At 44.8% G+C, this 27,766-nt stretch overlaps 1 protein-coding gene across 2 annotated transcripts; it reads left to right on the top strand.

The window, feature by feature from the left end:
- Window positions 1-1,259: 1,259 nt before the first annotated feature.
- On the top strand, window positions 1,260-27,270 carry PLEKHS1 (pleckstrin homology domain containing S1). 2 transcript variants are annotated; one of them, XM_074960048.1, is made up of 15 exons: window positions 1,260-1,358; window positions 4,495-4,540; window positions 6,263-6,351; window positions 6,459-6,565; window positions 8,229-8,363; window positions 9,779-9,854; window positions 10,367-10,483; window positions 11,298-11,408; window positions 16,368-16,478; window positions 16,999-17,102; window positions 19,312-19,521; window positions 21,138-21,239; window positions 23,929-24,064; window positions 25,676-25,744; window positions 26,798-27,270. In XM_074960048.1, exons 2-14 carry the CDS (start codon window positions 4,510-4,512, stop codon window positions 25,742-25,744), a joined length of 1,398 nt encoding a protein of 465 aa, XP_074816149.1. In that variant the 5' UTR covers window positions 1,260-1,358; window positions 4,495-4,509; the 3' UTR covers window positions 26,798-27,270. The 2 variants fall into 2 exon arrangements, with proteins under 2 accessions (XP_074816149.1, XP_074816150.1); XM_074960049.1 differs by lacking the exons at window positions 10,367-10,483; window positions 11,298-11,408.
- Window positions 27,271-27,766: the final 496 nt, after the last annotated feature.

Here is a 27,766-nt window from a genome sequence, read left to right as displayed (position 1 = left end):
TCTGAAAACCCCTTCATGTATATTTATTGTGATATTTCAGGGGCTGCATGTATGCTTCTTTGTGTGGGAGGTTATCCTTTCTGCTCTATTCAGGTACTTATGTGTCTCCCACCTCCATAGCATTAGAGAGCATAGCAAGTGGATGTGCTGCTTAAGAAAGAGAGAGAAAGAAAGACAAAGGCTCAGCCCCAATCATCTTTCACTCCAATTCCAGCAAATACAATATACAGATCAAAGATCAAACCTACACTGTGTGCAGATAATGCCAGAGAGGAGGTCAACTTTGGAAAGTTATCCAAAAGAAAAGGGTTTTATGGAGGAATTTGAAGAAAGAGAGAGGCTTCTTGACTTGTAGGAAAAACACTGTTCCAAGTATAGGGACCAATTTCTGTGTCTAGATTTAGTATTACTTGAAATTATTTCTGCAAATATTCTTTTTTGAGTGATTTCTACAAACACAAATAGTCTCCCACCAGGGGAATTCTCAGCTGACCATCTGTGTTCACATTCTAGCTCCTTCACTCTGTCTGAACAGTGAAAAGTAGCCAGTCAGGAGAAAAGAATCTGACCCAGTATCTTTGACTGGATGGCTGAGTCGTAATGAGCCAGAGAGCATTTTGGTAGAGATATTCCATTTAACAGGTCCTTTTGGTGACCTATATGACATGGGTTGTTGAACAACCTGGTTCTAAGAGGGCAGGTATCGGAGTGACAAAACTCATTATAACTAGCACCCCTGTTGAATATCTCAGCAGAGAAGCCAATGAATGGGCATAAGACACCTCTGAGGTGGCGTCTCCATGCCAGGCTGAAAGTGCATTGACAGGGTAGTGTGGGGAAGGCTGCACCATCTTTCAAGGGCTGTACATTCAGTTCTAAATTTTTATGTCAGACTCCTAAATGTTTGTTGGATTGTAAAATAACATTATCTACAAAGAATGATAGAGTAAGCAAAATGTCAGGCTTGTGCTGAGGAAAAATATAGACCAACAGCAAAACTGAAACAAGAAAACAAGGTTGTCATTGTTTTTCTTCTGTCTAGGAGACATTTATGGCTAAATCAAGCACGCATTTTTTTAAATTAATCAGTGTATATTAATCTCCTGGATTTCCCCTTTTTGAACAATTTGTCATTCAACTAAGCTGCTCTGGTAAAATGTGCCATATGGTGGAAGCTTGGGAATTTCCTTGTGTGTCATATTTCACATTGTTTGTGTTTTGCCAACTGGTATAAGTAGGTAGTAACAGGGCAGGGCAGCAACACAGAAGAGTGAGGTTGGGAGACCGATACAGTGGATCTGTGACCATATAAAGGTGCATGTTTCTAAGATCATCTACACAGTAGCCACCTGTTGCCTGTAAGTACCAATACAGCTTGTCTGTCGTTCACAGTGTTATGTTTGAAGTTTAAGATTAACCTCCATGTTAATTCATTTGCAGGACTTAATTTGCATTTTTAAAGGCTGAAAGAAATCAAATCTCTTAATACAAAAGCCTGAAGAAGTACAATCATAAAATTGCCATTGTCTATCCTGAATGAGATCTTCCCTGTTTAAAAAGGTTCCGCCCCCACCCCAGTGAAAGAAAATGATGAATCTCAATGATTAAACTGTTGTTTACAAAATATCAGTTGAGATAATGTGGATGACTAAGAGCCTGATTGTAATTTAGTTTCTTTTGTCTTTCTACCCACATAGCCTGACCTTTACTCAAATTTAGACGAGTCTTTTTTCCTGCTCCCTTTGTAGACTCCTGCAACGTTGCTTTTGTGACTGTTACAGCATCCTGAAGACTTTGTTAATCAGGCTTTAAAGAGCTTTCCTGGGCCGTCCATTGAAACAAAACGGGCGTCAGAGTAATATGAAAATTAAGAGGTAGAATGCAAGTGGCTATGCGTTTTTTTTCAATGCTCCAACATTTTTATTTGTAGTTTTAAAGGGCAATGGATGAAAATCGTATTCAGTACATTAGATAACAGATATTCCACCATAGCATTTAACTACAAAACCCCCTCTCACAAGGTAAAAACACAAGGGTTTCCAAAAAGAAAAAAAAAAGTACAAATTCTCTCTCGAGGTCTCTAATGGCACTAGGTTTGCAGTGGGTTGTCTTCCCACCTGAAATAGCAGCCACCTGAGTCAACTGCTTCGATCTCTATCCGGGAATATGGTTGGGGTCACCCAAAAAGTTAAGTTTCAGAGTAACAGCCGTGTTAGTCTGTATTTGCAAAAAGAAAAGGAGTACTTGTGGCACCTTAGAGACTAACCAATTTATTGGAGCATAAGCTTTCGTGAGCTACAGCTCACTTCCGATGAAGCTCACGAAAGCTTATGCTCAAATAAATTGGTTAGTCTCTAAGGTGCCACAAGTACTCCTTTTCTTTTTCCAAAAAGTTAAATGTCAGGAGACGGAGGCCAGAAAATAAAGAACTATCTCTTACCACCCACTTCACTGTCACACATAGTGTCTGATGAAATTGGAGTAAAAGAAGCCACCTGAATCCCTCAGTCTGGAAGGGAACTTGGCTAAGCACTAGAGGAGGAAATTGCAACACTTTCAGATTTTCCTGGCAACGGGAGGCATTGCAACTACTTGTGTGGGACTAGTTAGTTATTGCTGCTATAACTGATAGCCAGGTCAAATCAAAGTTGTTATAAGAAGCAGACCTGTTACAAGTAACAGTGGCATTTTTTAGAGCTATTGAGAACTGCTTCCCAAGTGAAAGAACAGAACGGTATCTAACTGAGAGTGTCATCTACAAAAGGCAAACAAATGAAAGAGACCAGATTTGTTTTTCAATAAATGTGGAAGTAATTGCACTCCCATGCACTGCTACACACTAGGGACCCAGTGGCTAGGCAGCAGTTCTGCAGAAAAGGACCTAGGGATTACAGTGGATGAGAAGCTGGATATGAGTCTACAGTGTGCCCTTCTTGCCAAGAAGACTAACGGCATTTTGGGCTGTATAAGTAGGAACATTGCCAGCAGATCAAGGGACGTGATCATTCCCCTCTATTCGGCATTGGTGAGACTTCATCTGGAGTACACCACAAGAAGGATGTGGAAAAATTGGAAAGAGTCCAGCGGAGGGCAACAAAAATGATTAGGGGACTGGAACACATGATTTATGAGGAGAGGCTGAGGGAACTGGGATTATTTAGTCTGAAGAAGAGAAGAATGAGGGGGGATATGATAGCTGCTTTCAACTACCTGAAAGGGGGTTCCAAAGAGGATGGATCTAAAGACTGTTCTCAGTGGTAGCAGATGACAGAACAAGGAATAATGGTCTCAAGTTGCAGTGGGGGAGGTTTAGGTTGGACATTAGGAAAAACTTTTTCACTAAGAGGGTGGTGAAGCATTGGAATGGGTTACCTAGGGAGGTGATGGAATCTCCTTCCTTAGAGGTTTTTAAGGTCAGGCCTGACAAAGCCCTGGCTGGGGTGATGTAGTTGGGGATTGGTCAGGCTTTGAGCAGGGGGTTGGACTAGATGACCTCCTGAGTTCCCTTCCAACCCTGATATTCTATGATTAATTGTAACATAATGCAAAGGCATCCAGCACATGGAGCGTGGTGACATACACACAATAAAGTAACCAGCTGGCACAAGTTTGTTGCTGTCAGCCCAAACTGCAAAGAAATAGGAAGGCAAAGTATAGCTAGAAGACAAAGCTGTGATTGTGATGATGCAGAAATGGAGTTCTTGGTTGGGTAAAAGTGTTGAAAGGCACGATACCTAAAGCAACAACAAAAATACAGCAAATGGAGTATTAATCTAAAATCACTTCCTACCACCAAACTCCTTCTGGGTTCAGCTCCACATTAGGATTCTGATGTAGGTCTGGTCCTACTAAAAACTTATTTTTTTAAATGTTGTTAGAAATATACATCAAAGCACCTCTGCAAAATTCTACCCTACTATTAGGTTCTTTTTCCATCTCTGTTACTCACTGGTTATATAACATTGGGCAGATCACTTAACTTCTCTTGGTCACAGTGCAATCTCAATTACATCAATGAAAATGTGGAGTAATTCCAGTGAAAAGGAATCTGAATCTATACCGAGATAACTGAGAACAGATGTTCTTCCTCAAATACCCAGTCTATAAAATACATATCTACCCCCTTTGTTGTGTGTCATGGGCCCAGATCTTTCTAACTTCCATTGAAAATCATTCTGTTTTTCAGGGCCAATCACACTGGGCACTGCCAGAAACAAATAATCATAATAAACATTGTTTCATGGTTACAGTTGCTGTTTATTTGTGAAAGGGACAGAAAGTAAAATTCTTTGGGCAGGTTTCCTTGGTGTCAAGCAAATCCCCTTGGCCCATATAAAAAGATATTTGTGATCATTTTTGGGAAAGTTTGTGATGTGTTTTCTTTACTAAGCGCTAGATTCTGCCAGTGGAGTTCCTTGCCAACAAAGGCACTGCTCAGCTCACGTCAGGGTGAAAGAATCTAGCCCTAAATCTCTGCTTGTTTTCATTTTCTAGGTCGAAGCAATCGGAATGGCTTTCAAATCTACAAAAAACTCCACAGGTATGAATTAGAATCTACTGAAATTTGTCAAATGAAAAGTTGTTTCAGCTTTCAAATTATTACAGTTCTTATGTAACATCCCCACCAATGAGGTGCTGGGCATCTCACAGAGAAGGAATGAGGCAAGTCTCTTTCCTAAAGACATTTCAACAGACAACATAGAACGCACGGGAAAGGAATGCAGCATACAAAAAAGTGAGAGGTTAAATTGGCATATACCAATGTTAATGCCATGTGGCTTCTTCCAGTAACCACATGCTCCAACGCAGCCTTCTCCCCTAAAAAAACAGCACCTTTTCCTGTCAGACTTGGTTTGAACTGAGTTTGAGATGGATAGAGTGTAAAGCAGTGGTCCCCAAACTTTTTATGTTGCACCCCCTTACCTCTGTCTGCGCCCACCTCACTCCCTCCCTGCCTCTGAGAACTGCAGTCAGGAGCTGGGGCCATGGTCAGGGCTGGGGCCAGAGCTGCAGCTGTGGTTGGAGCCAAGGGCCAAGCATGGGGCTGAAGCCATGGCTGGGCCAGAAGCCGGGGCTGCAGTTGTGGCCCCAGGTTGGGGCAGGGCCGGGTCTAGGGCTGGGACCGGGTGTGGGAGTGGAGTTGCTGCCGGGCCACGGAGCCACTTCTGGGCCGTGGTCAGGGCCAGCAGCCGTGTGTGGGAGCAGGGCTGGGAGCCGGGGCCGGGGCTGGGAGTGGGGCCAGAGCAGAGCTGAGGCAGGCACTCCCTCCCCGCCCTCCTGGGAGCTGGCCTGGACCCCACCGGCCCCCCCCCCGAATGTTCCTCCATGCCCCCCAGTTTGGGGACCACTGGTGTAAAGGAACTAAACCAAACAAGTAGGGGACACATTTGGTAGTTCCAAGACATTCATGTCTTTTCTTAAGGCCATGGCAAAACTCCCATTGACTTCAGTGTGTATATCTATCTATCTATTTAGCTAGGTCCAAGATGGGGTTTGCTGTGGGTGAAGGCATGTCCTTTATAGGCTCTCCAGCTGCCTCCACGTAGTCCTTGGGCACCTTAAAAATAAATCTACATCTTAAAGGCTGGCTTCCAGGTTATAAAGAGTTAAGACTAGAACTTGCTTATCTACAGCCCATTTGGAGGAATTGCAAAGCACATTAAATAGGAAGGAGTTAGATTTTGATTAATCAATTCCACCCAGTGATCACAAACTGAGCTAGCTTGCCATGGTGTGCTGCGTCATGAGTCTATGCATTTGGATTTGTTTTGCCCCAGAGGCATTAGCTTGCATTTTCCCCATTTTACTTTCTGTCCATGTCGCTCCTCTTGTTAGATCCTGCCTTGCACTAAAGTATTTTCTGTCCTTTCTGGTGTTTGTAACTCTTCCAAATTGAATGCCATCTGCAAATTTCATTAGTGTGCTATTTACTCCCTCTTGCAAAACACTGATGAAGAAGTTAAATTGGACCAGACCTAACACAGACCCTTGCACCTCCTCAATGCAATACATTGTCAGTTATCACTACCCTGTGTTTACAATTTTGGGGCAGTCGGCAGCAATAAAATCAACATAAATGGGAATGTGATTGGACCTTGCACTTTATAGCTGTTGTTTGTGCTTGTCTTCTCACTGAACAGGCTTCATGGCCTCTTAAGCACGGAAGCCAAGTGCTCAGGAGCACTTTGCAAGCAGGCCCATGTAGGAGATTAATTAACAACAAATGGAGTGACGGTGCCATTCGTTTCTCTTTGTTTGGTAGGAAATCAAGTCAACTTTTTTCAGGATGATAAAGTCTGCAAGCACGGTGACTTTATCAAATCCCCACCTCCTCAGCTTTTCACTACACAGGTACAGTAAACCCAAATTAGTCATCCTCCAGCAATCCCTTAACACGCCTCTGTTATTTCTGCTGTTCTGAGTTTTATCGAGAGGCAAACTGACTTTCCTTTCTGCAGAGTTCTTGGAAAAAGCGATGTTTCACCTTGTGCAAGTCTAGCAAGAGATGCTACACCCTGAAGTACCTTAAAGGCCAACAGATAAAGGGTTTCATTGCAATTGACCAGTAGGTATCTGAAGTTCATCACTTTTTCTTTTAAACCACACATCCGCAGTCTGAAATGAGATCACAGATTTAACCTTTTGCTGCTGATTTAGGCCATGCAAGTCAATGGAAAGACTCCCACTGACTTCAGCAGGCTCTGGATGAGCTTGAAAGTGTTGTATTATTTGATAGACTTAATGGGATTTATATATACAAAAACCAAGCTACAACTGTGTAAAGGATCCAGGTATTATATCAGCTGCACACACTGCTAAAACAAAGGCTTCTATTACCTACAGTCATAGGTCTCTTATCTTCTCCAAGGACAACATCAAGTACTCCTACATACAAAGGGATTCTGCCACACAGATGCTGAAGAGCACCTTTCTCCACACTGGGACTTTACACGGAAGGATCTATTCAGCTTCGGGAGGGCTTTCAGAAACTGGTCCAAGGCTGGTGCATTTCAGCTGGATACACACTCTAGGCCTGATCCCACACTCCTTGTGCACTCCAGATACCTACATAGTCCTAGCAGGGCCTAATTTTGTCAATTAGGCAGTGGCCCCTTATGGGGAGCTCAGGGAGGGATTATATGGGCGATAGCACAGGCTGCCCTGCCTCTTCCCACCCACACTGGGATAGCATGCGACCATGGCAGTGCACAAAGGGATTAGTCACTGCACAGCACCGGGCACACTTCTTTGGGCAGGCTACGGCAAAGGTTGGGAGGTTCGTTGGGCACTCTCCCCGGCCTTTGGCTGCATGTCCATGAACCAATCACGCTCTAGCCCGGGATGTTTGGGATATATAAGAAATGCAGGATCGGGCCCAGAAACAATAAAGCTTCTCCAATGGTTTTTGCACCTTGGGCCTGATCCAAAGCCCACTGAAGTGCACAAGAGTCTTTACATTGGCTTCAAAGACCTGTGGATGGGCCCTTCCCCCACCCCCACAGGCCTCATATTTCTGTTGTGCTTCTTCCGTTATAAGAAAGCAAACAGTGCAGTTCTCTTTAAGCAATTCTTTATGTCTGAAAACTTTCCAGCCGGCTGAATCAAAAGGGTTATTTTGAATGCTGTAACAACAGTCTAATTCTACCCAGAAAGCTGTGGGGGGTGTTTTTTTTTCTTTTATGAATATAAAAGTAGCTTTTTTCACCTCTAGTTGATGAATATTTTTTGTTTCTTTTAAAATTTTCTGATTTAAAAAAAAAGGGGGGGGGGGAGGAAGGAAGGAAGGAAGGAAGAAAGAAGTAGCAGTTTCAGGTTCCAAAAACTGAATTTTTCCCCATTTTTGAAAAACAAACATTGTGGGAGCATTTCCATTGAAAACCCAGGACATTTTTATTTTATGTATTTATTGACTTTTGCGTAACCCTTTCTGTGGAAAGACCTTACATTTCTCAGCCAGCTCTATTGTTAACGTTGGTTGTGTTTTAAAAATGTTGTAATCATTACAACAGTGCCTAGCACAGTGGGGGCCCGTTCTTGGCTGGCCCTGAGGAACCACCATAGTAAACGTGATTCATTAATCTCAGAGGAAGAGTTATTGAAGCAAGAGCACAGAAATGATCCAGCAAGGCTTTGATCCTCATGGCTTTTATGGATGATCATTTCACAGTGTGCATCAATGTATGGGATAAGCCTTATATAAGTAAATGTTTCATATGCATGTCCAACAGGATTTCAAATATAGAGATTGGCATAAGTAATTATGAGAAGATGACAGCAGTAAGGAAGATGTTCAAATGCCACCCTGAGGAAGTGATATCCATCAGCACAAATAGCAGGGATTACTACCTCATTGGGAAGGACAGGTACTTGTGGCGAGGGTGGGGGGGATGGCAGAGGGCATAGCCACCAGAACAAGTGGCTCTTGGGATCCATGGGGAAAGAAATTCTTAGCCCTGCTCACAGAGAATCAACTGTAGGGGACATACCTGCCCTGGGGGAAATAGGGCAGGATCATTCTCTACAGTCCAGAGGGAGAATAGACTGTAGGGGAATGATTCAGGAGTTGACCCCTAGCTGCCTGGTTCCCACACATGTCCCCACTGTACCTAGAACCTACTCCCACTCCACAGGTGGAAAACAGAGAAAGAACCCGTGGAACTCTTTGCCAGAGGATGTTGTGAAGGCCAAGACTATAACAGAGTTCAAAAAAGAACTAGATAAGTTCATGGAGGATAGGTCCATCAATGGCTATTAGCCAGGATGGGCAGGGATAGTGTCCCTAGCCGCTGTTTGCCAGAAGCTGGGAATAGGCGACAGGGGATGGATCACTTGATGATTACCTGTTCTGTTCATTCCCTCTGGGGGCACCTGGCATTGGCCACTGTTGGAAGACAGGATACTGGGCTAGACGGACCTTTGGTCTGACCCAGTATGGCAGTTCTTATGTTCTGTTTTTTTAAAGAACAGGAATTAATACTGCTTCAGCAGCCAATAGAAATTTGGTCAGGAGGGAGCATGCTTTGTAGAGGCGCTCCCAGCTGCTTTGCCCCAGATTTTCTCCCTTTTCTTCCCCTCCTGCTGCTGTGTCAATGAGAGTGTTTTTCATCAAAGTAAGTACTGCAGGATGGTATTCTGTACTCATAAGTGAAGCAGGAAGAACATGCCTAAGCCCAAAGAGAAAAAACACCAAATACCTAGTTATCATTCAAGCATGCATTCACGCGGTGTATTGTTCCCTTAAGCCATCTAGTGGGAAAAGTTCCAGAGCCCATCAAATTAGTCCTACTTGTGAACAAAATGCAGCGTCTCCTTCTTAGTTGTCTTACAATGTGACCATGGTGTGGAGCCTGAGACGCACCTCACAGGAATTCTCCACACATGCCAGAAGTGAGCTTTTAGAGACCATCTTTCCACTGTGTACTCTCAATGGCCTTTATTAGCCAATGCTTTGTGTAATGGGCTGTAGTCATATGCTATGCACAGCCCAAACTTGGTTTTGAATGGGCGGCCTACAGAAACAGGAGCCTCCTCACAGAACCAATCTTTCAGGGGACGTTTTGGCCAGTGGGTCTGCATAGTTTTTGGGTCTGCTGGTCACACTCCTACCATTCCCTAAGGCTACCACACTACAGCAGAGTGAGCTCCCCTAAGGCAGTAATCTACCATCATTGACATCAGTGGATGTAGGTTTAGGTTATTAGGAAGACAGAGATGCACCATTTATTTTTTCTTGTGCATGATAATACTGAACTTTTCATTTCATCATTCCAACCCACAGGGAACAAGTTGAGGACTGGTTCACTTCCCTGGCTTCAGCCCGCATGGAGGCAAAAGAAGATGGCTCCTCTGCTCAGGTGACGTTATAGTACCAAAAGAGTCAGCTGTTACATGCACAAATCAGCCTCTTTAAAAAGAGCAGTTTGTAATTTCATTAGTAACTTGTGAAGAGAGGAAATCTATACATTGAAATTTGCTGGTTTAGACCCTAAGTATATTAAGTGCACTTTCCCTATAACACCGGTTTCCTAATGAACAAGAGATTCCTTTAGGGTGAAATCCACCCCTGTGCAGAGGACCCGCACAATGCCTGCTCACCACTTAAGACCCACTTAAACACTAAAGAATCTCTTGTTCATTAGGAAACATGTACTTGTAGAAGTAAAGTGCACAGGACTTAAAGAGTACATGGGCCTTGTGCAGGGGTGAATTTCACCCTTCATCTCTCAGAATGACAGCGTACCCCTAATTCTCATTTCTTGAGCCTTGGAGCTAAAACTCTGTATCACTGGGAACCACATGGGCTTCTAAGAGCAGATTTTTGTCCATGGACCCATCTGTCCTCATACTGCTGTCACTGAATTCCTAGAACCAGAATCCTGCAGCTCAGAGAAGCAAAGGTCGGCCCCTCTCTTCACCACCAGCCTTTGATGAAACAGTTGTGAGCACCCAAGAGGAGATTCCGAGTGACTGCAACAAAACTGAAGTAAGGGGCTGTTGCTAATGAGTCTGCTGCTAGTGCTACATGTGACCCTTGGTGTGTATAATTGAACCTCTCAGTGAAAAGGAAGTTCTCCTGAGCTCAGGGCAGCATGCACTCGGGCAAGTGGCCTGACAGGAACATTTTGCTTTCTCTTGGGATTGGAAAGTAGAAGTTAAGGCTCAAATGTGAGGGAATTCCGGTAAAAGGCTCATGCTGTCTGGCCTATCAGCATTTAAGAAAGTTTGGGGGTTTAGGATGGTGATGGCCTCAGCTGGAAACCTCACTGGCCATTTCAGCAAATAGGCCAAGGACGATGGGCCTGGAGACTGAACGACCTTCCCATCCCTAAAGGAGGTCCCCTTTAGCACATCAGGGTTGGCACATCTTACCAAAGCCAAGTGCAGGATGCTTCCCCGGCTGCCACCTGTGAAGTTCCTGATTGGTGGTTAGGATTTAAGGTCTGAAGAGAGAATCAAAGGCACAAATGGGAGGTAGGTGTCCGACTTCCAATGACTTCCTGTGGGAGTGGGGCACCGAACTGTCCTTTGTCAATCCCGCTCCCCCTCAATATTTAAATAGAAAGGAAAAAAGTACTGCTGCGTTCCAGGCGTGCCTGTAGACTTGCCTAGGGAAAGCAAATGAATAGCTGCCAGGAAGCCGCGCTCAGTGTAGTCACAAAGTCCCACACAAACAGACAGCGTAACAAAGGTCCAGAGGGAGCGTAACAAAGACCGCGCTCCGTTACCAACCGACCGCACCCATAACACAGCTGCAATACCTCTGCACAGGCTGTCAGTGTTTTCCCTTTGGTGTGCAGGTGGAAGATCCCGCAGACGACAAGAAAAGGCCCCACTCAGATCCTGGCTCTTGCGGTCTCCCTGAACAGCAGCCTCGCCACAGCTCACCGACGCCTCTTCTTCCTGGTCTGGTGAGCATGGCTAGCTGGGCCTGTAACGCCTCTTAGATACGTGAAGGTTGCAGGGATGCTCGTGAACCTGGGGCGCTAGAGAGTTGACAGGGGCGCAGCTGCACCGATGCAGCTGTGGCGCTGTTGGGTCTCTCATGTAGCTGCTCTGAGCCAACAGGAGAGAGCTCTCCCACTGGCTTAACTACTCCAGCCCCACAAGCTATGCTGGGGGGAGATGCTCTCTCGCCAACATAATGCTGCCCACCCAGGTGCTTATGTCAGTGTCACTTAACGTCACTCAGTGAGGTGATTTAAGCTGCAGTGTATACCTAGCTTTATTGTCATGCCTCATCTACCCTGAATATCTGTATGAACAGTGACTCAACCACCCCCCAGCAAGTCTAGCTGGCTCCGACTGTTAACCTCTTCTAACTGGCTGTGATTATTTCTAGTGTAGCTCTAACAGTTGCTCCTTCCCCTTCTGAGAGCAAGACTGAGACTTCCCTCACAGTGGGGGCAAGTTGTCACAGCTCCATTGATTTTAATGGAGCTACAACACTTTACACACGCCGAGGCTCTGCCCTTGCTAACGTATTTGTAGACTGTGCCCATGTTCTTCCTGAATTGTCTTTCAAGCATCTCTCAGGGGTTGCCTACACACACAAATTGCACTGGTTTAACTCCAATTGATTAAAAACCTCTTTAGTTAAACTGGGTGCCCAGCCCTGCATGAATACTCTTGAATCAGCATAAACCTGGTTTAGCTTACACCTTTAACTGATTTCAGCCAGGCTTAAAATAGGAGTGTTCACACATAGACAGTTGCACCAGTTTAACTAAATCAGATGAAAATTACACCACTCGTTAAACCAGTGCTATTTTGGGTGCAGACCAGACCTCTGGCTCACCCACTTCTCTTTTACCTGCTAATCCTTCTCAGGTTTGTATTGCCTTGGAGCAAAATGCTGGGCCCTTGTTGTGTAACAGGCAGCATAGAAGTCCCTTTCTGCTGCAGGTGCCAGTTCTGGGCTGACGGACTAGGAGGACTGTGGACGGGAGAGGTGGGGCACACAGGGACTTCACACGACCTTCAGTTTGGATTGGGGGAGCTCTGTTTTCTGTTCGAGACTATGCGAAAAGTACAATGAATAGCCTTGCCCAACAGCTAACAAGGAATAGCATTCATCATGGTTTATTTGATAATAAGAAGTAGTAAATTTCTTGTACAATATTATCAGCTCCAGATCATTCCTGCACGTATTGCTACTCGGATAGCTGTCTCCTGGCTTGTACCTTTGTGTTTATTTCCTTTTCTAGAAGTATGACTCTACATTTACTGGTATTAGATTGTAGTGAATTACTAGTGACTCACTATTGTAGGCCCTGATCTGTAAACTCTTCCTCAGGTAATTAATTCTGACTCTCACAAATAGACATGACTGGGTCTACTTGTGTAAGGACTCATTCATCTGAGTAAGGGTTTGCAGGATCCAGTCCCTAATCTATCCAAGTCACTCCACACTTTGAGGCCAGGGACCCATCTCTTTGTTGTCCCTCTGGTTCCCATGACAGCTAATTCCAAGTTGAATTTACATACTCTAAATAATGAATATGTTAAAAGGAACCCAGGTCCTGACTCCCACTCCCCGCTACTAACTCCTTGGATTAAGCTATTTATTATGATTTTATTACTTGTATTGCAGTAGCAACTAAAGGCCCCACTCAGAATGGGGGTCTTACTGTGCGAGGCACTGCCAACACACATAATGAAAAGGACTCAAAAGGGTTTATATTCTTGGCAGAACTCCTGACAGGCACTCCAGGTGGGGGAACACCACTGATCGCTATTCAGCCAGTTTCACATCCCACTTTGCGCTATTTTTAATCTGCGTGGTACTTATCCAATTTCTTCCTAGTTTTATGATGTGCCACTATGATCTGGATTCAACAAGGTACTCAAGTCATGCCTCGCTTTAAGCATATAAATACTCTCACTGAAGTTAATGATGCTACTCAAGTGCTTAAAGTTAGGTGTATGCTTAAGCACGTGGCTGAATCAGGGCCTATATCAAATGTCTTTTGAAATCCAGCACTGCTGCAGTATATCCTCTGCATTACATTTTTGTCCTGAATCTGTGATAATAGCAAATAAGATTATTCCATTTGTTTGGCAAGAGAGAATTTAGATACACATGTGTTGGTGTAATTTAGGGCTCAATCCTGGAAGGTAAGGAGTAGAGCTAGGAAGGAAATAGTTTTCCCATCCCAGAAAAATTTGAGATTTCAAAAGAGATTCCCATTCCAAATCAGGGCAAAATTAAATAAATAAATAAACCCCCCAAACAAACAAACGAACAAAAAACCACCTCAAATGTTCACAACTCAACGATCCCCAGAAGGTTCTGTTTAGCTCAATCAAAATGTTTCATTTTTACTTTTTTTAAATGTTCCATTTTGTGATGGTTTTTTATTAAAAAAAAAAGTTAAACTATAATTAGCTTAAAATTTGAAACAAAACATTGTTTTGAACCAAAAAACTGGAATTTTTCACTTCAAAAATGTCAAAAATACAACGGACAGTTTCAAAACTGTTTTGTTTTGTTTTGTTTTTTAAATATTTTGAACTGAGAAATTGGTCAGAAATGACCCATCTTGCATGAACTGTTTCAGTTTTGACAAGTTAGCGTCTGACCAAAAAAAATGGTTACTTGAAAAATTCCAGCCAGCTCTAGTGTCAAGCTTACTTCCCCACTCTGAACTCTAGGGTACAGATGTGGGGACCTGCATGAAAGACCCCCTAAGCTTATTCTTACCAGCTTAGGTTAAAAACTTCCCCAAGGTACAAACTTTGCCTTGTCCTTGAACCCTATGCTGCTACCACCAAGCGTCTTACGCAAAGACCAGGGAAAGAGCCCACTTGGAGACGTCTTCCCCCAAAATATCCCCCCAAGCCCTACACCCCCTTTCTTGGGGAAGACTTGATAAGAATCCTCACCAATTTGTACAGGTGAACACAGACCCAAACCCTTGGATCTTAAGACCAATGAAAAATCAATCAGATTCTTAAAAGAAGAATTTTAATTAAAGAAAAGATAAAAGAATCACCTCTGTAAAATCAGGATGGTAAATACCTTACAGGGTAATCCGATTCAAAACACAGAGAATCCCTCTAGGCAAAGCCTTAAGTTACAAAAAGACACAGAAACAGGAATATACATTCTATCCAGCACAGCTTATTTTACCTGCCATTAAACAAAGGAAATCTAACGCATTTCTAGCTAGATTACTTACTAACTAACAGTTGTAAGACTGCATTCCTGATCTGTTCCCGGCAAAAGCATCACACAGACAGACGAATCGTTTGTCCCCCTCCCCCTCCAGATTTGAAAGTATCTTGTTTCCTCGTTGGTCATTTTGGTCAGGTGCCAGCGAGGTTATCTTAGCTTCTTAACCCTTTACAGGAGAAAGGGTTTTGCCTCTGGCCAGGAGGGATTTTATAGCACTGAATACAGAAAGGTGGTTACTCTTCCCTTTACTAGTGATGAGCATTTAACTCTCACTGAAGTCAGCAGGAGCTGAGAGTCTTCAGCTTCTCACTGGAATGTTCAACACCTTACAGGATCAAGCCTTTAGGCACCTTGTTCACTTAGGGCCTGATTGAAAGTCCACTGAAGACAAGGGAGGGTCTGTCTCCACTGACTTCAGTGGACCTTGGATCAGGACTGTAGAGTCCCATCTTTGCTCCCATTGGCTTCTATGGGAACATTCTTGGACCTGTGTTGACTCTAGGCTCCAATAAGTGCCAGCCTTTGTGTTGTAATCAGTGAATACCAACAAGGCACAAAAATCGATTGGTCATTCCTCATTTCTGTTCAATGCCAGTTTCCTCCTTTTCCCTGAAAGAAAGAGTGTAATTAGTTTACTTTATGTTGAAAACAGTAATATATTCAGTGGCACATTTAGTAGCTTTAAAATGTATTGCCATGGAAGATGTAATAGAGAGATAAAGAAGGAATGCATCAAACATGGCATGGAGAGGTTTTCTGATAAGAAGCTAAATACTAATTATACTCTGCAGGACAATCAAATCAAGAGGGGGAGGGAATGTAGAGATGGCGAATTTAGCTTGAAGAAGTGACTTGTTCCTCCATGACTTGTTAAATACTCCTGGTCTTTATGAAGGACCATTCTGTGCTAGCTCCTACTGAGGGCAAAGCAAACCATCCAGTATATACTGGGCTCAATTTCTACTCTCAGATAGTCAGGCATAGCTTCCAGGCCACTGAGCTTTGCAAGTCAATAGCTGAAACTGCTGTCTAGCCAATAATTCACTCTTTATTCAGGCAAGACTCCCACTGCTTTTAACAGAGGGGATCAAAGATGAATAATGTCTCCTTTTCATTGAAAAAAGTTGACACTTTTCAACCAGTTCTAGATTTCAATGAGGGTGTTTGTTTAAGTGAGGACTGGGTGTGGAGCAAAGAACCCAGGTACAAATCCTCAAAGATATTTAGGCCCGTAACCCCCATTGTTGTCAAGGGCGTTAAGCATCTGAATAACTTTGAGGATTGGGGCCCCAGTGTGCACAAGGGACACAACATCCATACGGAATCCTGTGTAAATTTTTGACCATTAGACCTGATGTTTGAATGCAGCAGCTATTTCTGCATATGCAGTCATTTGCGAGGGCAGGCAACGGTGGGTACAAACATTGCATCCACAAATCAGCTATTTAGATATCTACAGTAAATGATATTAATACTCACAGCTTTGCACCTGCAGCTGATTGAGTGTATAACTGAGGGCAAAGACAGAAGCCTTGTTCAGAAGTCAGACATATGGTGTTATTATTTCTGCCTTTGAGGAGCAAGTCTTCACACAACCCTTCCCAATGGATTTTTCCCAAGGAAATGGAAAGAAGATGTCAGATGTAGATAATGTAATGTCTTATTAAACATGGAACCTTTTTTTTTTAAACAGAATAACAATTCTGAAAAGACCAGCCAACGTCAGCTGCTGCTGGATTCAGATGAGAACACCGGAGAGAAGGGGGAAGAATATTATGCTTCTCCAAGCAGTGTTCTAGCACAGGTAAGCCACATTAGGTAGGTTTCTCTGTTGATCCTTCTCCAAGAGAATATTCAGTCGTCCAAACCCAATGGTAGCAAGGTTGCTTGAGAACCTAACCCACAAATCATTGGCTAGCAGGAATCATAGAATATCAGGGTTGGAAGGGACCTCAGGAGGTCATCTAGTCCAACCCCCTGCTCAAAGCAGGACCAATCCCCAATTTTTGCCCCAGATCCCGAAATGGCCCCCTCAAGGATTGAGCTCACAACCCAGGGTTTAGCAGGCTAACGCTCAAACCACTGAGCTATCCCTCCCCCCAGTTAAATTAAGATGGAAGAGAAGAACAATGTAGTGCACACTGGTTTGGGAAGGAATGCATCTGAGCTTGGATTAGCAGGGTATTTTGGTTAACTGAGGTTTGGCTGAGCTGCATTAGCCACAATACAGCACAAATGGACCCTACATAAAGAAGCCGAGGGGACTCCTTGGTGGATGAAGAGAGAAAATGTTTACCTCCCACGTTGTTTTTCATTGTCAACAGCTGGAAAGTGAGCTATCAAAGTCTGATCCCCCAGTTCAATCACACAACCCAATGGAGAAGGAGGATCATCTCAGCAGGAAGTTGTACGTGTTGATGAAACCTCTGTAGGTAGCACTTTCTTTTAGTATTTAAAAATCAATACAATGTAACAATATGGTCAGAGCTGCATTCCTGCTGTCTACAGGAGGAAATCTACAGAACGCACCCTGTTTGGGAGAGGCTTTTTTGGGGCTATGGGCAGAGGTGAAAGTAAGCCGGTACACCCCAGTATGGCATACTGGCAAGAGCCGGTGCACCGTACCGGGACCGGCTTTCCCCGACGGCAATATAAAGCCCTGGGGTAGCGGCGGCGGGGCTCAGGCGGGGATTTAAAGGGCTGGAATGGTAGTGGCTGCCGGAGCCCCAAGCCCTTTAAATCTCCACCTAAGCCCTGCTGCCAAAGCCCTGGGGTAGTGGCGGCGGGGCTCCGGCAGGAATTTAAAGGGCCGTGGAGCTCCAGCCACTGCTACCGCCCCGGCCCTTTAAATCCCTGCCAGAGCCCTGGTGCTGGAGCCCTAGGGTAGCGGCGGTGGGGGTCCAGCAGGGATTTAAAGGGCCGGGGCGGTAGCAGCGGCTGGAGCCCGGGGGCCCTTTAAATTCCTGATGGAGCCTGGTCGCCGCTACCCCCGAGCTACCAGCTGCAGAGGTGGCTGGGAGCCCCGGGGCTCGGGGGTGATTTAAAGGGCCCAGGGCTCCAGCAGCTGCTACCACAGCGGAGCCCCAGGCTCTTTAAAGCTCTGCCAGAGCCCAGAGCCCCAGGGTAGCGGTGGCAGCTGGGAGCCCCCAGGGTCCATCAGTGATTTAAAGAGCCCGGGGCTCCGCTGCGGTAGCAGCAGCTGGAGCCCTGGGCCCTTTAAATCGCCCCCGAGCCCCGGGGCTCCCAGCCACCTCTGCAGCTGGTAGCTCGGGGGTGATTTAAAGGGCCCTGGGCTCCCAGTCTCCACTACCACAGCTGAAGCCCTGGCCCGGGGATTTAAGGCCCTGCCTCTTCCTGTTGAGGCCATGCCTCTTCCAGTTTAAGCCACGCCCCCTGCTCAGGACTCCGGCATACCGGTAAATCCTTTAACTTACTTTCACCCCTGGCTATGGGGGAGAGATTACTAGAGTGAAAATCAAATTCACTTCAGAAATTTATATATTATGACATCCTGACAGGCTTACACAGAATAAAATGTGGCACTGTAAGAAGTTGACTGATGTTTTTTCTGGGCTAAACAATGTAACATCTGCAGCCATGTACATTCACAGACACCCAAGCCAGACACTCATTAGAGCAGGCAATGTTGTGCAGTTGTTAAAAAAGAACTGTTTCCTGGTATGCCTCTGCCTCACTGGGTAATCTTGGACAAGTCACCTCTCTGTACCTCAATTTTCCTACCTATAAAACAGGTCTAATATTACTTACTTCATAGATGTTTGCTTGATGTTTGCAATATGCATCAGTATTGTCACATGAAAGACAGTACAGAAGTGCAGAGTATTAATCCAGGGTCACATAGAAACTTTACAGCTTTCACTATGCACCAGAGGGTGGCCACTAAGAACTTCAGTGACAACAGCATAGAAGTCAGATCCTCCAGTTCCAAAATATTAGGCCCCTAACTCTTGAGTTATAGGAGAATTTCCATTGGCTGTTGTCATTAATACTTGTGACACACAGATGAACAATTCTGATTCTCTCCAATGGAAGACAGTAGTCTGTACACACGCATATACACCAGTTCATTACAATATTATTTAATTGCACATTTTATATTAATATTATATGTGGAACTGGGAATAGAACTCGAGACCTTGCACTCCAGATCACAAGTCTGTCCCATTTGAGTTAAAGGATCTCTCCATTAACTGTTGGTAATTGGTACTCTTTTCAGGCCTCCAGCCACTAGAAGGCGCAACAAATAATCTGACAAGCATTTGAGCAGGTCTGACACATTGTATCCAGTAGAGGTTAATGATGCATTCTCCCACAAGCCAGTATATTGCAGTGCCAACAATCTCCACTTCCTTTCCTTGTTAAACCAAGTTGCTTGGAATAGTTTTCATTTTTAATAAATATTCTTTCAATATTGCAAGTGTTTTGGTTTTTATGCTCCATTTTTAGGAGGCCAGTTTAGTTCATTTAGCTGTAATTTTGGCCATTGGATTTGCTACAAGAACTTCTTGTTCTTTGCCTCACTGACATCTATTTGACACAACTTCAAACACAACAAGAGTAACCGTGACTTGACATGCCAGCCCTGTGCATTTTTTATTAGCATTCTTATTCATTAGGTTGCCTGAAGAGAAACTCCAGCCCACATGCAGAAGTGATGAATTCCTGACCCTTCCCAGAAGCCAAGAAAATAGCATAGATTTAAGAAACTGCGAGGCAGATGAAAACCAACAACAGCTCATGCAAAGCAGTACCAATAAGCAGCTAACTGAAGAGAGAAAGCCAAATGCATCGTCACTATCCGTGGTTCAGTTATCTATAATAATCAAGTAAGGATGTTGTGAGCTGAAATATGTAATAGAATGCTCTTTAAAAGTAATCACATTAGACCCAGATCTTTGAGATATCTATTATTGACTTAAATAGCCGCATTGCTCCTTGTTCTAGTCAATATCACACAAGCCAGAAATGGATGAATGTAAGAATTGTGAGCTTTGAATTTGCGATGGCCAGGTCTTAAAAACCAAACACACCGCATAACACCTTTAAGAGTAGGTGCTGTTGCTCTTTAGGGTCTGTTTTGGGCTGAGGAAGGGGATGAAAGCCCTGATCGTGTTTGGAAAGAGTTTACTAGTGGTGTATTTATTTATTAATATGCACAATTAGAAGTTTTCTATCTGCTTCCTTGTCTCTTGCAAGATAGTGAAGAGTGTGATTTCTAGCACAAAACAGCAGTAAAAGCGTTAGAAGGTGTTTAGGCATTGAAATCAATGGGAGTTACGCATCTAAACGCCTTTCAAGATCAGAGCCAGAAGAGTCTGCCTATTAAACCCCCTATTTTACCTATCTCATCCAAGGAGAAAGGAGGTACTGTGTTAGTAATAAATAACAGCCACACCTTCCCCATCATCTAGACCAGAGGTGGGCAAACTACGGCCCGCGGGACCCTCCTGCCCAGCCCCTGAGCTCCTGGCTGGGGAGGCTAGTTCCTGGCCCCTCTCCTACTGTTCCCCCTCCCCTGCAGCCTCAGCTCACTGCGCAGCCGGTGCAATGCTCCGGGCAGTGGGGCTGCGAACTCTTGCCGGGCAGCGCAGCTGCAGAGCCACAGCCTAACTCAGTGCTCTGTGCTGCGCAGTGGCGTGGCTGGCTCCCCCTGGGCGGCACGGCTGCCTGTCCTGGTGCTCTGGGTGGCGCGGCTGTAATGCCACCAGCCACTGGTGCTCCAGGCAGCGCGGTAAGGGGGCAGGGAGCAGGAGGGGTTGGATAGAGGGCAGAGGAGTTCGGGGTGGTGGTCAGGGGTGTGGATAGGGGTTGGAGCAGTCAGAGGGCAGGGAAAAGGGGGGTTAATGGGGGCAGGGGTCCCAGGGGGCAGTCAGGAAGGAGAAGGGGGGTTGGATGGGGTGGTGGGGGGACAGTCAGGGGCAGGGGTTCCTAGGGCGGTCAGGGGACAGGGAACAGCAGGGGTTGGATGGGGCAGGAGTCCAGGGGACCCATCAGGGGGCAAGAAGCAGGGCGTGAGAAGCAGGGGGGGGTCGGATGGGGGCGGAGGCTGGGCCACGCCTGGCTGTTTGGGGAGGCACAGCCTCCCCTAACGGGCCCTCCATACAATTTCGGAAACCCGATATGGCCCTCAGGCCAAAACATTTGTGCGCCCCTGATCTAGACCTTGGGCAAGCTTCTTAATGGTGAGATCTCATGGAGCAGAATATTCTCCAAGAGAAATGCTGACAAATCCAGCATCTGCAATATTTAACAGTAGGCTAGATAATGCCCTGAAGGACAGACTGTAGGGAACAATAATGAACTTTCACAAGGGTGAGGAAGGAAGGCACAGATTAGATGACCTGAATGATGTTTTCCATCTCTACTTCCTATCATTAGTGAATATGTGCTTCAGTTGTCTGATTGGTAGAGTCTGACTTGTCTACAACATCCTCTCTTACAGCAAAGTCACAGAGGACAGCCAACTACAAGAGGTGGATATTTCCATCCCTCATGCTGATGTCACCAGTAATCTAACGCTTATTGAAGCAGCAGGACAAATATGGTAGGGCCTTTAAGTCTGATGGTGGTGGGTACTTGTCCAGATGTAAATGCCTGTCAAGCACTATATAAGAGCTAGGTATTTCTTGTGTGTCAGGCAGGGGGTAGTAACCATTGGGAAAGCATTAGCCTAAAGGCTATTCTTCTAATATCAGCATGAATGACATAATTTGTCAGTTGTCCATTATGCATATGGTAAACTAACTTGTGTTTATGTGACCCTCAGTGGAACAGGGGCAGGGAAGCGCTACTAGGATGATCAGAGGAATGGAAAACCTACCTTACAAGAGGAGACTCGAGGAGCTTGGCTTGATTAGCCTAACCAAAAGAAGGCTGAGGGGAGATATGATCATTCTCTATAAATACATCAGAGGGATAAATACCAGAGAGGGAGAGGAGTTATTTAAGTGCCAAAGCTAACACAAGAACAAATGGATATAAATTGGCCATCAACAAGTGTAGGCTTGAAATTAGATGAAGGTTTCTAACCATCAGAGGAGTGAAGTTCTGGAACAGCCTTCAAAGGGAAGTAGTGGGGGCAAAAAAAACTTAACTTGTTTCAAGACTGAACTTGATAAGTTTGTGGAGGAAATAGTGTGATGAGATTGCCTACAACGGCATGTGGCCCATCTGCAACTGCTAGCAGCAAAAATCCCCAGTGTCTGAAGATGGGGCAGGCTCTGATTTACTACAGAGAATTTTTTCCCAGGTATCTGGCTGGTGGATCTTGCCCATGTGTTCAGGGTCTAACTAATTGCCATATTTGGGCCCAGGAAGGAATTTTCCCCTGGATCAGATTGGTAGAGACCTAGGAGGGGTTTCACCTTCCTCTGTAGGTCACTTGCTGGTTTGAACTAGAGTAAATGGTAGTTTCTTTGTAACCTGAAGTATTTAAACCATGATTTGAGGACTTCCGTAACCTCTGGCTGAGTTGCCATCTATTACAGGAGCGGGGTGGGTGAGGTTCTGTAGCTTGTGATGTGCAAGATGGTCCATTCTGTCCTTAAAGTCTATGAGTCTATATGGCCAGGGGGTGCACGTCTTGTTAAATATCAATAAGTAAAAGCTTTTCTACCAAAAATCTCCCAGCATTTTGTATGGTTGGACAAGTTATTAGCCCCATATTATGGATGGGGAAGCTGTAACCCAGGAAAATTCAGTGGTATGCAGAAAGTGTCCGATTCTGACCCCAGTCTACCACTAATCAAGAGGCAGTTTTGTGGGAAGATGTGATAATACTTTGGGGTGGGGGAGTGTGTTTTGATGGTTCAAAGCATCAGAAAGATTATGGGCTCGTATTTGGAGCAAGGGCCTAGGAGGCAGGACTCTTGGATTCTACTCCCAGATGAATCGCTGGTTCGCTCTGTGTCTTAAAGCAAATCACTTCAGCTCTTTGCACCGCAGGTTAATATTACTATGCACAGATGAGCAAAGCTATCTCACATGGCTGTGATGTGGTTTAAATAAGGAGCGTTGGCAGAGAGCCTAGGGTTCAATGCAGACTGTAAGTGCAAAGTGTTAGTGAGTTGTTTCAGACAGGCTGACCTGAGTGGGGAGTCCCAGCATAATGGCAGCCAGGTATTCTCTAACCATTTTCAGCACTGGGAATAGTCCAGACATGGTCACTCTTGGATGTTAGGTGCACAGTTCTCCCAGCAGCGTTGCAGGGTAAGTAGGCAGTGTGGAAGTCAGCCCTCTCCCTAGATCTTCAGTATCAATAAAGTAGCAGAGAGGAAAGAGGAGCGGGGTAAAGGACAGACCGCGTGGAAGATTAGTTCAGTGTTTCATCCTTGTCCCCTGCTGTGCCTCCTCTTGCTCTTTCACTGCTGCTCAGCCACAGCTTTGATGTACCACACTTATCAGCTGGACCGTGCGTCTGGAGGAAATAATTTTTTCAGCCCCTATCCGCGAGAGCAGGAAACACCACAAAAGAATCAGAGATGGGGCCCAGCTGCAAAACTTGGATCTGGACCTAAATACCCAGGGCAACCCTAGTGGGAATTCATACTGAAAGGATTTGGCTGCTTTCAGCTGGCAACGGTTTTGGAACAGAGCATCAGATCAAGGGGTCAACAGGCTTCCAGGCTGCTAATCTGCCGGGAGAAGCCAGGAGAGATCAGCAGCAAAGAGAGGCCAGCTGAAGGATTCTAAGGGAGTTGACTGAAATTGCCACAAGGGTAGTTGGAGGCAGAGTTTTGATGCATCCCTTTACAGGGACAGCCACGACGCTCTGATCCTGCTGTTCAGATGCCGAGTTTTAGTTCCGTCTGGGCTGCAAAGGTGGCCTGGAAAGAGCCTCTCAGGTAAATGAAGAGCTAACTTCTCTCCCTCAGAGGCAGTGTAGTTACATCAGCAGAGTGTCTGTCCCCGCACTGTTCAGAACCAAACAGGGTAAGTCCCCGCCCTGCCTGGTGACCCTACCCAAGCCAGACCTCTTAGATTAAGGGAGGACAATGCTGCATGACCTGTAATCAGATCCCCGCTGGAAGTACCAGCTGGAATGGATGAAGCCGTTTGGTTAAAACCAAGAATCAGACCAAAAAGCAATGATCCCTTTTAACCTGTTTACCACTTCCCATTTTGGTTCAGGGCCATGCAGCACAGTTGGAGTGAAACAGTTCAGTCAATTGTGTTTGGACAGTGGGCCCAAACAATCCCATTCATGCTCTTTGTCTCTTCTTCCCCCTCCCTAGTGTCTCTCACTGGAAGGGTCCCAGCCACTTAGGCTGTATATTTCACCATGGGGATCACATAGTGGCTGTGAATGACCTGCGCACACAGAGCATGGATGAGGTTTCCTTGTTTATCAGCAGGTCCATGAGAAAGAAGGTAAGCCCTAATGGTGATTGGTCAGGGAAAAGAGACATAGCTTTGGGGATCAGATTATGATCTCACAAGGGCTTCTGCCAATCCAAGCCTCAGAGTTTCAGGAGCTCACTCCTGTCCTGAGGAACTATGGAGAGTAGCTGAGACTAGCTGTGTTCCCTCACATCTCTTGGTCCCTAGCAATATCTGAATGGATATTGATCATCATCACATGACTGGGGGATTAGCCCTGGGGGCAGGGTTCCAAAGGTTGTGACTAGGGCCAGGAAGAGATCCAAATGCATGACACAGCAGTGCTGGCAAGAAATCATTACACCTTTCATAAAAGGCAGACACCCACTGAGAGTTAACCCTTTCTTGGCAGTCTATTCATGGCACCCACTCCATCATATAAATGTACATGTCTGTATAGTTAAGGTTGCAGAACAACCTTGGGTTATAACCTTGGGTTTTCACGCACTTATAACTGCCCCCAAGTCACACTTGGGACTGATGCTTTCCATGCACGCTCTGTCCCAAATGGGGAATTTTTTGTCCCAAATTGCGGGAAATCAGCACAAACTCCTTTTTGCCATTTTTGAGCTCTGCAAGGGTTTATACCCGCCCTTTACCCCAGTGCCTGGCAAGCAGATAGCTCAAAATCACTCAACTTTGGAATGTGCATTCCGAGAGCTATTTACATGCCAAAAATCCATTGAACGTTTTTTTTAAATTGGTTGGATGCTAATAAAGTTATAAGCAACAGAAAAATCATTTCTGGTCAGGAGCCTCAGGCAGGGATAGAGGCTGCTGCTGAGACCATTTGCACAAAAGGTGGTTGTGAACACAAAACCCACCCCAACCACTGCTGTCTTAGCTCCAGGCATAGGAGGTAATCACCAGTAGCATCAACACCAAAATCCCACTGTGTACCGATTTGCAATAACACCCCAGACTCCCATGGAATGGAAGGGCCAGAGTGTCCACACTGTGATTCTTGGGATGCTGAGCAGTTATAAATCTCATGCAGTCAGTCAATGGATGTGACGGGTGCTCAGCATCTTTTGGTTTCAAGCCTTTAGGCTGTTAGCTTCTTGGATTAAGGAAATGCCTGTTTATTGTGTATGTAGGAGGTTGCTTGAAGTGTTCAATCCACAGGATGTTTTACTCACACTCAGAATGTTGGGAACAGAACCTAGGAGTCCTGACTCCCCTTCCCTAAGCGTTGGGCGTAACTCCTTTTTCAACACTCATCACCTTCTGGTAGAGGGCTGGAAGTCTGAGTAGGCCCTCACAGTACATAGCACAGATATACGTTGGGTCCCATGTGGAGAGCTACATTTCTCTCAGCTAAGCTGCAATCTTGGCACGCATGATCTCCGCACCCCACCCCCCTATACAGGCACCTTTATGTTTGGATCTGCTGAGGTCACCCAATGCCAGTGTTGCCTGAGCAATAGAAAGCCTGTCTCAGATACCAAGAGACAATCCAAATAACACTGTTAATAGATGAGGGTATTTAGATGGGGGGGTTACGGGGAGGCTTAGGGGAGCAGTGATATTTTATCAGATGTGGATTTACTGAGCTATAACAAGGTGAACCTTGTGTGTGTGTTTTGGTTTGTTTTTCTAAAGGTGAAACTTACTATCCGTCGGATCCCAGATTCAGACATTTTCCATATTAAAGGATGTTCATGTTCCTAGGTAAGTGCCACCATTTTAATGGCACCTGTTACTGCAAAAGAAGTTGTTTCTTCCCACCCTAGGAATAATGTAATTCACTGTACTCAAAGCAATGCACGTTTATTCTACCCCAGGCGAGGCTTGAGTTCATGTAGGGAGAAAAAAAATCTATGTTTTTATTAATCACGTTTATTGCAGTAGTGCATAGGGACCCGATTGTGCAGGGATTGTACAAACAGTTGTATAGTCCCTGCCCCAAAGTGCTTAAATAGATGTGCAGAAAAAGGGTAGGGGAAAGGGATATAACATGTGATAAAGAAATAGTGCTTTCATATTCAGTACCACACAATCCTTCCAAACAGTCTTCCCCATTCAGAGTTGTCGCTGTTAAGTGTGGCTCTATGAAGAGTAAGAACTGACTGTTTTTATTCCTGATTTGCAATGGTCTCCACACAAAAGTATCTCTCTTCTTGATATGGAAACCTTCTGTTTCAGTGCCCTCTAATGCGTACTAAAAGCTGACCTTGTCCTATGCTGTAGGGACTTCCGCCTACCGAAACAGGGGTGATCATGTTCTGCTGTAACATATACAGATTCAAAAGAGTCTTATAATAAAGCAGGGAACACCTTGCTTGCCATAGCCTCCTTGAGAGTAGGTCAAATTTATTATGCCAACTAGATCATCATATAGGGACATATTCACCATTGGTATTAGCAGGTGCAACCAGCAGCAGTAGATTTGTCTAAGCTTCAGCTAGTATGTCTGGATTCTAGCAGAACAGGATGGGCCAAAACTTACCACAGGTGTAAGAAGCAGCTATAACTCATATCAAAGTTGGTCCGGTTGCCCCCTGTTTACTCCAACAGTGAGTTTACCCACAAGTGTAGCATGTACACTTTGAAATTCCATGTGAACCTTCCCCCAAACCCAAGATTTTGCTCACTCAAGATGGCAACAGTATCAGTGAAGCCAATCATAAGGATTAATAATGTTCATACAATGAATTCACTTCATTTCTGCTCAGAAGGTCAATTTCTGAAGGTTTTCAAGCCTCTGTCTCTTCTGTTTTGTAGATAAGTGGTTGCCATGTGCATATTCCTGAAGATGGAAGGATCATTATTTAATATTTCTATTCCAGTTGCACTCAGATGCCTCATTGTGTTGTGCCCTGTATAAACACATAGGGTCCTATTTAGAAGGCATCAGCTGTGACACTGAAGGTAGAAGGGAAAAGGACAACATCTGCCTGAAGAACTTCCATTCATTCAAAGTGGTGGTGGGGCCGTTTCTCTTTAAATTGTCTTTTTTGAGCAACATCACTGGTGCCACAACAACGCCGTTACTTGATCGGAGGACTGTTTTTTTCATGGCTAAGGTGGCTTCAGATGTGATTCAAATTGGGATCACTTTCTACCAAATTGGGATTGGAGTCTTCTCTGGTTTTGCAGACAAATCAGCCTTCAAGACAATCTTCCAGCCTTGAAAATGGCCACCATGCCATTGAATTGCAGTACAAAGAACTAACTTCCTTCTCCTAACTAGGGAGGAACAAAGGAGGTAGAAATGGCTTTAGAAGTAATTTCCTGCCACTTCCTGGAGCAAATGTTCATGAAGGGAGGCATTAACAGGTATAAAATCTGTCTGCAGTTGTCTTTGGAAAAACACTATTGCAGAGAAATTTGCATATATCCGTTGAAGCAGAAAATGAACCATGCAATCTGCATCTCTCTGTTATGGCTCTCACGATTATGGCAATAGTGTTGTTCCTATGGCAAAATGAAGTTTTGGTAGATTTGTCTAGCACTGGATGTTCATTTGTTTTCAGAAAATTTCAGAAAATTTGGGATTCATTTCCTACTTTTGTGAGTCAGAACCAAGGTGCTACCAAGTGATTGTCAGCTGCTGCTTGCTATTATGTCAGATTGTGTACAGCATAGATATTACATGGTGTGATTTTATTTTTGATGCAGATTGTATTCTATCTATAAAACACAGAGGTGAGAGCCATGTGATGAATTAGAGGGACATGAGCTATCTTCCAC

Source organism: Natator depressus, chromosome 7 (assembly GCF_965152275.1).
Source record: "Natator depressus isolate rNatDep1 chromosome 7, rNatDep2.hap1, whole genome shotgun sequence".
Taxonomy (NCBI): Eukaryota; Metazoa; Chordata; order Testudines; family Cheloniidae; genus Natator; species Natator depressus.
This window is presented reverse-complemented; position numbering and strand designations above follow the sequence as displayed.